The 13,063-nt window shown below is 43.7% G+C and overlaps 1 protein-coding gene across 1 annotated transcript in view; it reads left to right on the plus strand.

Moving 5' to 3' along the window:
• Positions 1 to 11,281: 11,281 nt before the first annotated feature.
• Positions 11,282 to 13,063, plus strand: part of VAT1L (vesicle amine transport 1 like) — a 57,048-nt gene continuing 55,266 nt past the window's right edge. Inside the window, exon 1 of the mRNA XM_036390199.2 lies at positions 11,282 to 11,594. Coding sequence (XP_036246092.1) covers positions 11,365 to 11,594 — 230 coding nt within the window. The 5' untranslated portion in view covers positions 11,282 to 11,364. The remainder of the gene's footprint in view (positions 11,595 to 13,063) is intronic.

A 13,063-nucleotide genomic window follows, 5' to 3' on the forward strand; every position in this document is an offset into this window, starting at 1 on the left:
TTGCATGAGGGGGGTGTCGCCTTACACTGAGGGAAACTGCGAGCAGCTCTTCGAGAATTCGACGGTCAGGAAAGAAATAAAGTCAACTGAGACAAACAGTTATTGGTAACGAAAAAAGCAAAGACTTACTCTACTAAGGATGGCTAGAAAAGACAGAGCAAGAGGAAGAAAAATGGGAAAGGAGTTGGTGGGGGAGACAGAGGCCTGGCTTGGGGGTGGGGAGGGCTGGACACAGGTGGCTCAGGGACACAGAGATGAAGCAGGCAGGGCATCAGTCAGGGATGCAGGGAGACAGAACAGATGTGAGGGCGAGCAAGATCCAGCAAGGGCCTCAGCAGGCTGGAGTCAAAGCAGAAACAAGACATAAAAGGCCCCCAGACTCAAAAAGCAAGTTTCCAAAGCCTCCCCTTGCTCAAAAAGCAAGTTTTGAAAAAAACCCATGGCTTGTGTTGCAATTATTTTTATGTCCATGTCTCCTCCCAAAGCCTGCCTGCTGACAGGAGACCACTGGCCCAGCCCAATGCCCCAGTGCAGCCCCTCGGCAGAGACCTTTAGCCATGGATTGCAGAGTGTCTGGGGTACAGTGCCTTTGGGGTTCCCCTGCTGACAGCCTGTCCCTTGTGACACATGAACTGGCTGCCAGGCAAAGCCTCCCTGGAAACAAGGCTTTCCTCCATCTTCTCCTTGGTGCCTCCTGGACAGGGCACATGTATAACCCATTCCCCATATGCCTCTGACAACCAGGGTTGAGACAAGTCACAAGTATATTGGCTCCTCAGACAGGGTAATATGCTGTCACTGGTTTTGACACTGATGTGTCTGTGCCACAGTTTCCCAATTAGAGGCCTCAATTTTCTCTTGTTTTAATGATTTAAGGTTACTTCCTCCCTTTTAACTTCAGTTATTCCCTTTCTGTTATTGCTTGCCAGCAGCAGGAGATGTAATCACTGTACCTGTCCATGAGAATCTTTGATAGAATTCTTGGCAGCTCCCTCTAAAACTCGCCAAGACTTGGCTCTGCATTTATCTGAGGAGGGCTGAGGTGCCCTGGTTCACGTCTGCCTGCTCATCCAGGGAGCTGTCTGATAGTTGTGCTGTTCAGTTGTTTCTGTAGAGCTCTTGAAGTCTCCTGCAGGCCTATTTCCATAGCCCTGAAGCTGGAGCACGACTGGAAGATGTGTATTCTGTGTCCCTGATGCTTTTTGCCCGCAGTTCCTCAGACCACTGAACACTTAAAAGATTTCTTTCCTGTCCTAATGGAATGTTTTATTTGGATAGGGCACACACTTTCAAAAGTAGCTCACAAACCTCTTTGAACAGCTTTACATAAATTTCTTTTTGATGTGCTTTCTTTCCATGAGCTGATACCAAATTCTTTTCTTTAGGTGTGTTTGTAGGGCACTTCTTTTGTCTTCCTTTCTTCATGTTTCTACCCACGCTTCTCTCTCAAAATAGAGAAGGTTCAACACCCCTGCCACCACCACCTTGTTAAAATAAAAGAAATAACCCACAATGTTGACTTTCTGGAGCAGTGTTCAGCTTTTTCTAGCTTATAATTAAGCTTCTCTTTTAACTTGATTAACCCAACAGTAAATTTAACTTTTCTAAACTGAAGAAATTAAAAGCTTGAATTAAAGATCTGAAAGTATTATAAGCCTCTTCTATCTTCCTCCTATGGGAGTGACTTCAAGGTGATTAGAGATCCAGCCTCTTAGTGCAGAAATTCCTTTTTGGACTACACATGCATGCTTGACAATGCCACTGATTTCAAGGTCTCTGGGGAAACTTGGGTGACATTCAGCAAAAATAATTCTGATGCTGCAGCTCAACCAAGATAGTGTTGGTATTTGGATCTGATTTAGTAACATAATCCCCTTCTTCAGCTGAGATTCCAGATACCAGTCAGCATCTCCATGTTTAAAGAGAGGTGCTGGCTCATTACCTGCCATGAGAGGACATTGCTTAACTCATGATTAAAATATGAAGCCAGAAGGTTTCTATATATTTTTCTTATGTGGGGGAAAAAAATATCTCTTTTTGTAGTGCAAAATACCAATACTCCTAGAAACCTCTGTTTCCTTTGTCCTACTTCACATCCCATGTTACTTCTTCCTAACTTTTATTTTTGGCTGTAGATGTAAACTGTATTTTGAATTATTTCCTCAAAGACTAAGGCAAGTGCCAGCACTTGAACTGTGATTTTACAAAGACACTCCTTCTGAGTTCCAAACTCTTGCCTAAAATGGTTTCCAACTTTTAATTTAAATCATCTGATAAATTGACCAGCTAGAGTTTACGTACAGCTAGACTTTATAATTACCTGAAAGTAAGGGGAAATCAAACTGCATGCTCAGGAAGTAGTTGTGACCCTTCCATTTTGCCCTGAAAGAAAAAAGATTTATCCAAAGTGCCCAGGTTTTCTCGCAGGTTTCCTTACACTGGAGAAAATAGATCAAGCAAATGATAGTTTACATGGTTACCCAAGTGTGTTATGTCATACAGGGAGATAGCAGGTGTGATCTAAACTCCCACAGAAGAAGATCATTTCATGAGGACTTTAAAGCCCTCTACTGATGTCTCAAAAAGACAGAAACTCTTGAAACACGCAGAGGTCACAATCAGGCAGTGCCAGGACATTGTGGCAGTAAGCAGTCCTCATTTTCACCCCTTAACTGAGACTTCAAAGTCTTATGTGGCCAAGTTCTGCCATTCATCTTTAAATACCTTCTCTGATCACTTGTTCATGATAGTTCACAACTTAGCAATATTCTAATCCATCTGCACAATTTCTAGGGAGAGAAGAATAAGAATGCTGCCCCTATACAACAAGATGGGTTTGCCACAATGAAAGAAGTCTGAGAATGCTCTACGGGCTCTCACTTCCTGAGCTTTTCTCCTCAGAATTTCCAAACACACTGACAAACCCTGGAGTTTATTGGACCAGATCTGATTTCTCAAAAGACTGGAGCACTGAAGAATCATTTTTCTTGGTTGCAGCATGGAAGGTTTGCTATGTAGATTTTACATTAATTTTGTCTCCAGAAATCCCCTTTATCTAACATTTAGCTGATTATTGTTGAAAAGCACATCTGAAATCATTCTAATTCTTCTTCAAAGTCCCTAAATCATGTCCAGGTGTTAGAAACATAAATTACTTTTTGGTAGAATTGCTTTGTTAAGTCTAGGGCTTGACAGGCTTCAGTGATCTCAGAGCTGGGGGAGGTTAGCAAAGCTTGGGAAGAAGGATGTGATTCTGATAGCAGGCACAGAGAATGCAGAATTTACAGGCCACAAGGACACTTTGCAGGACTCCCAAGATAAGGAGGAAACTAACAAAGTCAACTCAGCAACCATGCTAAAATCATCTCCAGCTGGGTAGAAGGCAATTCAGCCAGGGGAATATTGCAACCACCACTACACAGCCACTGACCCAAGAAACCCAGTGTCTGAAAAGAGAAAGACTGAGCATGGGACTAATTAGCATGGGAAGTCAAAGAACCATGTAACCAATCAAAGACAGAATACCAGTTAAAAAGAGAACCAGGTAGCTTTTAGCCAGTGAATGCTGATACCTTTGTTTACTAAAATGGTGTGAAGTTTTGATGGTCAGAGAGCCAGCCTCTTGTGGCTTACCCCCCAGCTCCCTACTTTGCACAAACTAGAGCAGAAAATAGAAATACTTTGCCTTGGTGTGTGAATTGGCACCGTGCAGTGGGCAGCGAGCCCACACTGGGGTGAGAGAAGAAACGGAATGGCACAGTCAGTCCTCTTGTGTAGTTACACTGCTGTCAGCAAATGGTCCAATTTCAGACCACAATGCCTTTTTTTCCATTATCTTCTAGCATGGTGAACTACAGCTACAGATGGAATAAGTACATAGAATCACAGAATCATAGAATGGTTTGGGTTGGAAGGGGCTTTGAAGGTTACCTCATTCCAACCCCTGTGCCATGGACAGAGACATCTTCCACTATCCCAGGGTGCTCCAAGCCCTGTCCAACCTGACCTTGGAAACTTCCAGGGTGGGGCAGCCACAGCTTCTCTGGGCACCCTGTGCCAGGGCCTCACACTCACAGTAAAGGATTCATTCCTAATATTAATTCTAAATCTACTCTCTGTCAGTTTGAAGCCATTTCCCCTTGTCGCTCCAGGCTCTCGCAAACCGTCTCTCTCCATCTTTGTTAGAGCTCCTTCAGGTACTGGAAAGATCCACTTGGGTAGCCCTGAAGCTTCTCTTCTCCAGACTGAATAATCCTAATTCTCTCACCCTTCACAAAGTCATAAAACTGCAACACTTATCCTAGTGTTATTATAAATATTTCATACCGTGCCATTATCAATAGTATAAGTTTACACAAAGAACTTCACTAGTATGCTTAACTATAAAATAAGGAACTACTACTCTAGGTGAACATGGCATTAAGATTTTTGAGGCCCATTTCCTAATTTATGAGTTTACTTATTAAAATCAGTATAAAAAGAAGACAGATGTTTTGGTTTCGGTTTTGCTGTGGGTTAACTCTGACAGGCAGATAAACTCCACACACTTTCTCATCTCTCCTCTGCAGTGGGGTAGGGCAGAGAGTCAGAAGGACAACACTGAGAAAAGTCATGAGTTCTCAGATAGAGACAGATTAGTAAGTGAGGCAAAGCTTTATGTGCAAGCAAAGCAAAATAATGAATTTATTCTCTGCTTCCTAGGCAGGCAGATGTTTGGCCATTTCCCAGAAAGTAGGCCCTCAGCCATAACTCCAAATGTCCCTTTTCCTCCTTCTTTCCCCAAGCAGTGCTTGCTCAGCAAGATGCCATGTGGAAGAGGATTCACCTTCCATCTGGTGGGGTGTCCCAGCTGTGTCCTCTCCTGGCTCCCTGTGCACCTCCTCGCTGCTGGGGTGGTGGGAGAAGCAGAAAAGGCCTTGACACTGTGTAAACACTGCTCAGCAATAACAAAAACACTGGTGTGTTATCAGCACCGTTGAGGTTGTAAATCCAAAACATGGCATCACACCAGCCACTGTGAAGAAAAATAACTCCATTGCAGTAAAACAGCATACAGGTTCTGAACCTTGCCTGCAAACTCAAATGCATTTATTCAGTGAAAATCCCTGTTTCTACCAGCCCAAGTGAGATGCAGCCTAGAAGTTATGTAATGAACAATTCCATTAGCATCTTAAGAGGGCTCAGAGGAAACCAATCTCCTAATAAGCTGGTGTTTATGTTTGGTTTTATGGGTATTTCTTTTTCCTCCATAGGGAGAGTAGAAAAAATACAGGGAGAGTAGAAGAGAATACAGCAGCATGCTCAGCTGGTTTATTAAAATCAATGAGTTAGAAAGCAGTAAGTAGCTATGGAACTGAGGAAAAGAGAATATTAATAGACCATGATAAAACACTCCACAGTTTTGCTAAAGAGCTTTTCCTTTCTGCAAAAGGCCCATCACAGAGGGCATAACCAGGGTGGTACAGAAAGCTGCATCAAGAGCTTGTGAGGGGAAAGAGTTCTTTGTGTTGTAATGCCTATGGAAATTCTGTGCAGTGTCAGAGCTCTTGCAAGAGCTTTAAACTGGTACAATGCCTTCAGGTTTAACTTCAAGCTAGAAGCATCCCTGGTCCCAGAGCAGCGACCTTTAAGTCACTGCTCTTGGACTGCAGCTTCAGAAACAGGCAAAACAGACCTCAACTTAGAAAACCTAAAAGCTCATTTTGGGTGCCTTGATGAGATTCAGGAGCCACCTGTATTATACATGTAAATACTTAACACGAAAAAAACAGGAGCCTCAAAAAGGCAAAGCAGCTTGGCAATTTGTAGAAAGTGACTTTGATAAAAACAAAACGTGTTAATAGTCTGAAGATGACATTCACATTGTTCCTGGTGATCATGTGCACTGTACTGCAACAGTGGATAACAATTGGACATAGCCAGTAGGATTACTTATTCTTAGTATTCATTGAATTATTCATTGAATTCTCATCCTTCTGTACGCTTCAGCTCTGCTGTAAACTTCAGAGACGTTTTCTTCACAAGTTCTAACAAGTTACTCTGGATCCATAATTCCTGAGACCAAAGGGAGTCCAAATGCCAAGTGGGATTACTCTTTCTCAAAGCCTGGAGTCACACAGAATGAAGCAGTACTTAAATCATCGTGTGCCTCCCATACACATAACAGTCCAGTTACTGACCATCTGGAATCATTTTTTACTTTTGCTACAAATTACCTAAAAGAATAAGCTCCAAATAATATCTTGAACCTGATTAAATTCAGGGATGGCATTGCAATACCTTAAAAAATTCTAAGGGTACCTAATGCTGTTGCAGTAATACAAGAGAACTGTAAGTGTGTATTACTAGTTGTTATTCATATTAGGTAAAAATGGCTCAACTCAGCTTTACAAAGCAGGAAACAAGTCATGGAGACTTGAAATGGTGGAGTTGGGACAGTGTAGCCAGTCTGCTTTTTGTGAGAGATGCTCTAAAGCAGTGGTAGTAGTAATGTACTCATCTCCTGTAACTTTGCTCTGTGTGATCTACTATCCACCTCTGCAAAATTTTCTGACCTTTTTTTCTACATTTCCTCAGTTGAGTACCAAAAGAAAATACAGAACTTTAATGTTACTACCAAAATAATGTATGCTTTTCAAAATAAAAAAATATGCAGAGCTTTTAGAAAACAGAAGAGAAGTGTTGGGATGTATAAACAGTACAAGATATTGAACAGTATTTTTACATTATCCTACATCAGCCAAATAAATGGATAGTAGGGCTTGAGGAACAAGGATATAAATGAAGTTTTGTTAAAAGGGCTTTTTTTGGTCTCTATGTCATAACTGTAATCACCATGATGTAAATACTTCACAATCTATTTAAATTTTCCTAAGTTGTATTATTTCATGATCAGCTATGATTTATATAATTTCTGTTGTACTCATCACTGAATTATCTGAGCACAATCTCTGAATAAGACAAATGGTTAAGTAGCAAAGGGCTGCAATAACTGAGCAGCCAACAGGATAAATCATATATTGGCCTTGCCAAATCCTCTGTGAGTGCTTTCATTTCTTTTCCTCCTTGGTTTAAAATGCAACATATTTTCATTACTTCTGATGATGCCAAGGAGCTCTAAACTGCATCTGCTGAAGGGAACTGTACAGTTCTTTTCAGTGCCTATGATCAGAGAATTGCTTCATTGCTGCTATGATTCATACAGAGCTTCACCAACAAGAGAAAGCCCCTGGCTAAAATAAAATAAAATAATACAATTATCTTAATGTAAATCAACCTGAGGAAATGGAGGTCTCTTGTTTTTAAAAAGCCCAAACAAGTAAATCTAGCATCCTCTACTCTTGGAGATTCCTTTGGAAATATCTTTGTTAATACATTCTGCACAGGGATACAGGTCGGAAGAGACACTAAACCAATTTTCCTATTGATAAGAGATGTTGTGGACCATAGGGCATCACAACAGCTTAAAAACATATACATTATTTTCAAAACATAATTTCTTTCAGATTTCTTTTTGGCACTAGACAGAATTCAGTGACAATAGACTATAAAAAAACCAATGCTTTGGAACTCAGTGTATTAAAAACTGCCTTGATAATGCATTGAGGCAGCCAGAACATACATCACTATGATTTTCTAGTTTAATTTATAATTACTAGAAAATAAATAGCCTAAAAAATGTTTATAATACTTTATTCTAATGACAAAACATGATTTATGCTCCAGAGAAAATTACTGAAATAAAAATTGCATTCTAACTGAGGATTTGGTTTTGCCATTTATGTGTTACTCCCTTTGAGTAAAGTGATTAGCCCTTATTCAGGTCTTCTTGTTCCTGTTAAGAATGGAAACTGATACAAAGACATCAAGTCCTTCTTGAACACAAACCTCATTGTTCTCCCAAAAGAAGGTGGTGTCAAGTACGTCAGGAGTATCTAGTGGGGAATATTTCTTTTGCACAATGGTCCAAGGATTGTTTGGTTTGCTTTAGTTTGGTTTGGTTTGGTTTTCTCTTCACACAGCATCAAACCTTGCATTTAACTCATCTACTTCAGTTTTTTGATCAACTTTCCACTGGGTCTGTATTTCCAGTAGCAGCTTCAAATTCTTCCTCTAACTTCCCCCAGAAGTATGGCAATACTGCAGTCAGATTTATCCTGAACAGCTGCTCCACACCATGAAATTCAGGCCTGAGCCCTCAAAACAATCTGACGTAGTCATATATAGGTTCCTTTACTGAACAAAGGAACTTTATGTTCTGAAAGTAAAATATCTGAATCAGGAGGAAATGTTGACTGTGACTGCCAGCATTTCTCCACAGTACACTGCTCCATTTCCCTTCCTTTCTGCAATGCATTTTAAACATCACTTTCTCAAAGAAGAAATATCCCCAGCTTGACCAGCAGGTACAGAAGGTGATGAAAGAACTCTTAATTCCCTTCTGCTCAGGTTCTCACAGCATGTTCATTAATATTGTCACTGCTTGTCTATATTCATCAAATCAAGTTCTGTGTTTTCACTATTGCAGGTCCAATCTACCAGCTGCTGAAGTCAGTGGAAAGCCACCACTGGAATGCTTTTACTGAAGGCTTAAGTGATATGAATGGTCATCCTGCAGACTGTTTCTAGGGGGGTTAAATTTACAGTCAACTGTCAGAATAAATCCTGCTTTTACATCAGTGTATGCTTCTGTATTGCATCATCAAATATTCTTAAAGAGGTGCTCAAGAATTAAATCAAACTAATGGGATCATGATTATGCAAAAATATCTGCTGTACCTTACTTTGGTTGCCACAATGTGACAATGCAATGACCTGTGCAATCCTACCATTCATCATGTTTCTACAAAATGGCCATCCTTCAACATTTTGACTTGCAAACAGTACCCAGTTAAGGTATTTAGGATAAATTACTTTTGGTTCAGGACCAAGGGGTAATAGAGATAGCTTTAAATCAATATGGGGAGGCTTAATCAGAAGACTCACAAACCACTGCAAAACAAATGCAGTTTGAAGGCCCAAATTCACTTCCTTGGCTGTTGCAGACTGCTGGAGTGATGCGAGTGAGCTATCCCCGAGTCTCTTCATCATTCTGGATGTCACTTAGTTGCCATATGTTATCTTTTTTACTTTCCCCAGTCACTCTCTGCTTCACCATTCATTTGAGTTAGAACTGTAGCAAGATGCCAGCAGAGTGAATCATTTGGAGACAAGTGCATGTTATTCTTTATTCAGCTGCTGCCTGCCTGGTCATGCATTCAAATGGCCAGATCTAAAGTGACAGAACCTTGTATTGCCCATTACAGCACTGAATTAGCCAAGTGCAGGGAACAGGGAGGGGATATTCATGGTATTACCCAGCGAGCAAGGAAGGAAAAAGGTTCCTGATCTTTAAAACAGTTGGATCTCTCCACACGCTGATACTCAGAAGGAAGTGGATGGCATTGCTTTAATATGTCACACACAAAATTCTTGATGGTGTTAATGATCTGGTTCTGAGTCTTTGTCAAAATAATATCTTAAGGACAACTTAAGTGGTGTTTGAGGCACCAGACTTCACTTTTGATAAAATCTGCTTGAACTTCTTGAGGTAATGGACCTAGTGAACCTTCCCTAAGGCTAGTACTATTTCTCCTTTGCTCCTATCATGTATTTATTTATTGCTTCATATATGGCAGGCTTAGATGACAAATTCTCAGAAACAGCTTTTTAAAAATACGTGATCTAAAAGTTTTCACAGACTACAGAGAGAAAAACCCCAAAATTGCAAAGGCATATGAAAATTCTCTCCATTCCTCCACTGTCTCACTTTACTGTTAATGAAAATTAACAGTACATTACATGTTATAGCTAAGATATATCCAACATTTTCAGCTTCCTTCAAATACTTGAACACTGAACAGATGACCCAAGATGAAATAAATGCACATTGTGAAATTAAGGAGTATCGATGAACTCAGACCACTACAACTCCACAGTCTAAAGAGAGGGTGGTCATAATCCCCAACAGATGACAGAGAGGTCCTGAAGCTTCTTAAGGACTCAGCTGCTGCAGATGGGGTGGTTTGGTGGAAGAGCTGTACCCACAGGGAGGTCTGCAGGACCACTTGCTATACACACAGCATGATGCTGCAATGAATTTTGGAACTCCATAAATACATGCATCATTTTAGGCTGATTTACTCAAACTGTGGGGCCATCCACAAATTGGTACAGGGATCCGATACTGAACTCAATACTCAGAGACTCCATCAATATCCATGGAACCACAACTAATGACCCCCAAAATCCACGCTCAGCTGGCCCAGGGGAGGCTGCAGGCACTGACCCTCATTAACTCAGAGCTAAGTGGCTGATGTCTGAGCCTCTTCAGGGACCCAAACCAGGACAGTCCCAGGGGGCTCTGGTGGGTGGGTGCCTTGCAGGACACCCTGTGCTCATATTAAAGGATTTAGCTTCCCACGGGAACCAGCAAAGACCAGCACTGATCACCAGGTAAAGATCTGTTATACAAAGGCTTAAAAGTGCTCTACAGCAGAGTCTCAAGCTTGTGTTTCTTGCTGCAAAGGTGTCTGTCAGTCGTGAGGCAGCTGCTCTCCTGCATGGTTCTTCTGATGCCAAGAGCACTCACTGAGCTGGGCCTGAGAAGAGCTGAGAAAGTGTGACTCTACACACGGGGCTCCCCAGCGAGGATCAAGACCCGGGCATCTCGAGTGGAGATTTAATCCACAATGCCATGAGCTCTGGGGCACAGAGGGTGGCTGGTCCAATCAGACAGCCTGGCCTCACACTCAGCTCAGGGGGCTTCAGGCTCTGCGCTGGCCTAAGGTGACGGTGGGGCTGCTCAGCCTGGAGAAGAAGAGACTCAGTCAGGGCTGATGTTATACCTCTCTTGAACTACCTGGAAGGAGGGTGGAGCCAGGTGGGGATCGGGCTCTTCTCCCAGGTAACAAGTGACAGGAATTACTAAAGCTGCACGAGGGGAAGTTGAGGCTGGACATCGGGAATAATTTCTTCACAGAAAGATGATTAGACATTGGAATGGACTGACCGGGGAGGTAGTGGAGTCCCCATCCCTGGAGGTGTTTAAGGACTGGACGTGGCTCTCAGCGCCACGATGACAAGGTGGAGATGGGTCACAAGGGGGACTGTGTGATCTCAGAGGTCCTCTCAGCCGGCCTGGCTCTGTGGTTGCTGCCGGGGGCCGCTGCGGGCGCTGCCCGTGCCGGGCGCCGCGGGGGGGCGGGCGGAGGGCGCTGCGCAGCCGGTGCAGTGCGGCGGGCGGGCCCCGGCGGCTCCGCGGCCATTCCGCACGGCGGCACCGGCCTCGCACGGCGGCACCGCGGGAGCCGCCGCAGCCCCGCCATGGCCAAGGAGGGAGCGCAGCGAGCCGAGGAGACGGAGCAGATGATCGACAAGGAGGGCGGCAGGGAGGCGGCCGAGGGCGGCGCGGGCGGCAGCCTGCGCGCCGGGGACGCCAAGGAGATGCGAGCCGTGGTGCTGTCCGCCTTCGGGGGACTCAACAAGCTCCGCGTGTCCAAGAAAGCCATGCCGGAGCCGCAGGAGGGCGAGCTGAAGATCCGCGTCAAAGCCTGGTCCAGTATCGCCCCTCGCCCTGTCCTTCCCCCGGGTGCGGGCGGGTGCGGGTCCCGCGGGTGCCCCGCGGCCGGGCATCCCTGCGCTCGGAGCGCGCCCTACGCGCAGCCCCGGCTCCGACTCCCCTCACCTGTGGCTTCCCCGCGGGGCAGCCCCGCTCCCGGCCCGTCCCTGCCCCGGCGGCGCCGGCACCCCCGGCTCAGCGCCGAGCCCCGGGCTCCCGGTCCAGCGGGGTTCGTGTGCGCTCGGCAGCGGTGCGAAGGGAAGGAAATTGTCAGTGGTATTTCACGCTACCAGCTGGGAGAAGGGGGGGGGAAAGCCTGGCCAAGTGCATTCGGGGTTTGGGTTTCTGTGAGAAATGTGGATGCCAGATTGTGCGTGTTGCTCAGCACCTGTCTCTTTCCCTTCTGACACACTGGCTGTTGTTTTTCTCCTGGGAATCACTTACTTAAGTCAGCATCCTTTTTCATCGGAGCTGCTGTGGCAGCGTGGCCAGAGCTCGGGATAATTTCCCAGTGTTAGTCCCTGTGTCCAGGTGACAAGTGGCTACGGTCTGGCAGCATCCTGAAACGTGCTTTCCTACATGGCTTTTTCTTCTTTCTTTTTTATTTTTCTTTTCACAGACAAGCAGAGCAGACTCTTCTTCCTAGATTGCTGGTTCTTAGTGCACATGTTCCTTCGTGAAAATATGATTAATTTTTTTGAGTGACAGAAACCACATTAGGATCTTACTACACAACTTGATGTTTACCAAAGACTGAATTAATTTTGCCTAGGCAAGGATTTATCTTCTGTTGTCCTTTTCTGCTGTATGAAAACATGGTGCTTCTGGAAGATAAATTCCAAGGTGAAGGCCAAGTTGTTTACTTTAGAAGGAACTTGTGTTAAAAATGTTACTGCTATGGGGGAGTGAGCTTGTTTTGAATCATATATCAGTGGATCTGCTTCAGATTTGGAATATCCTGGTAGGTTAATGCAGCTGAGTGTCTTGACCTGTTCAGATGCTGTACTTTCCATCCTATTCTTAATAGGGCTCATAAAGTTTGTGACCATTGTGAGTATTCCCCCTACCAAGGTGTTGCCTGTGAAAAATAGTGGTATCCATTAATCTGCATGAGTACTAGTAAATAATGGACTGGGATTTTTTGCATTCACATTTGGTATTGGGTTTTTTTTTTTCTCTCTCTAGTAGCCACAATGGGAAATGCAAGAAATTCTGTGCTAAGTGAATAGAAATAATGGTTCTTGTTTCCTGCATGTTTTTTTTTCCCCAGCTATTGTGTTAGCAAAAGTTAACATGCAAAACTAAAAATGTTATTAGCACATGGATATAGTCCTCTAAATGTGTCAGGGATTTACAGCATTTTCCAGTACCTGTATGAATTCCACTTTCATGAAACCAGTAGCTGTCTATGTGTCACAAATAGCAAGCTACCTGCACAAGAACACTTGGCTGTAAAATGGAATT

Source organism: Molothrus ater, chromosome 12 (genome assembly GCF_012460135.2).
Source record: "Molothrus ater isolate BHLD 08-10-18 breed brown headed cowbird chromosome 12, BPBGC_Mater_1.1, whole genome shotgun sequence".
Taxonomy (NCBI): Eukaryota; Metazoa; Chordata; class Aves; order Passeriformes; family Icteridae; genus Molothrus; species Molothrus ater.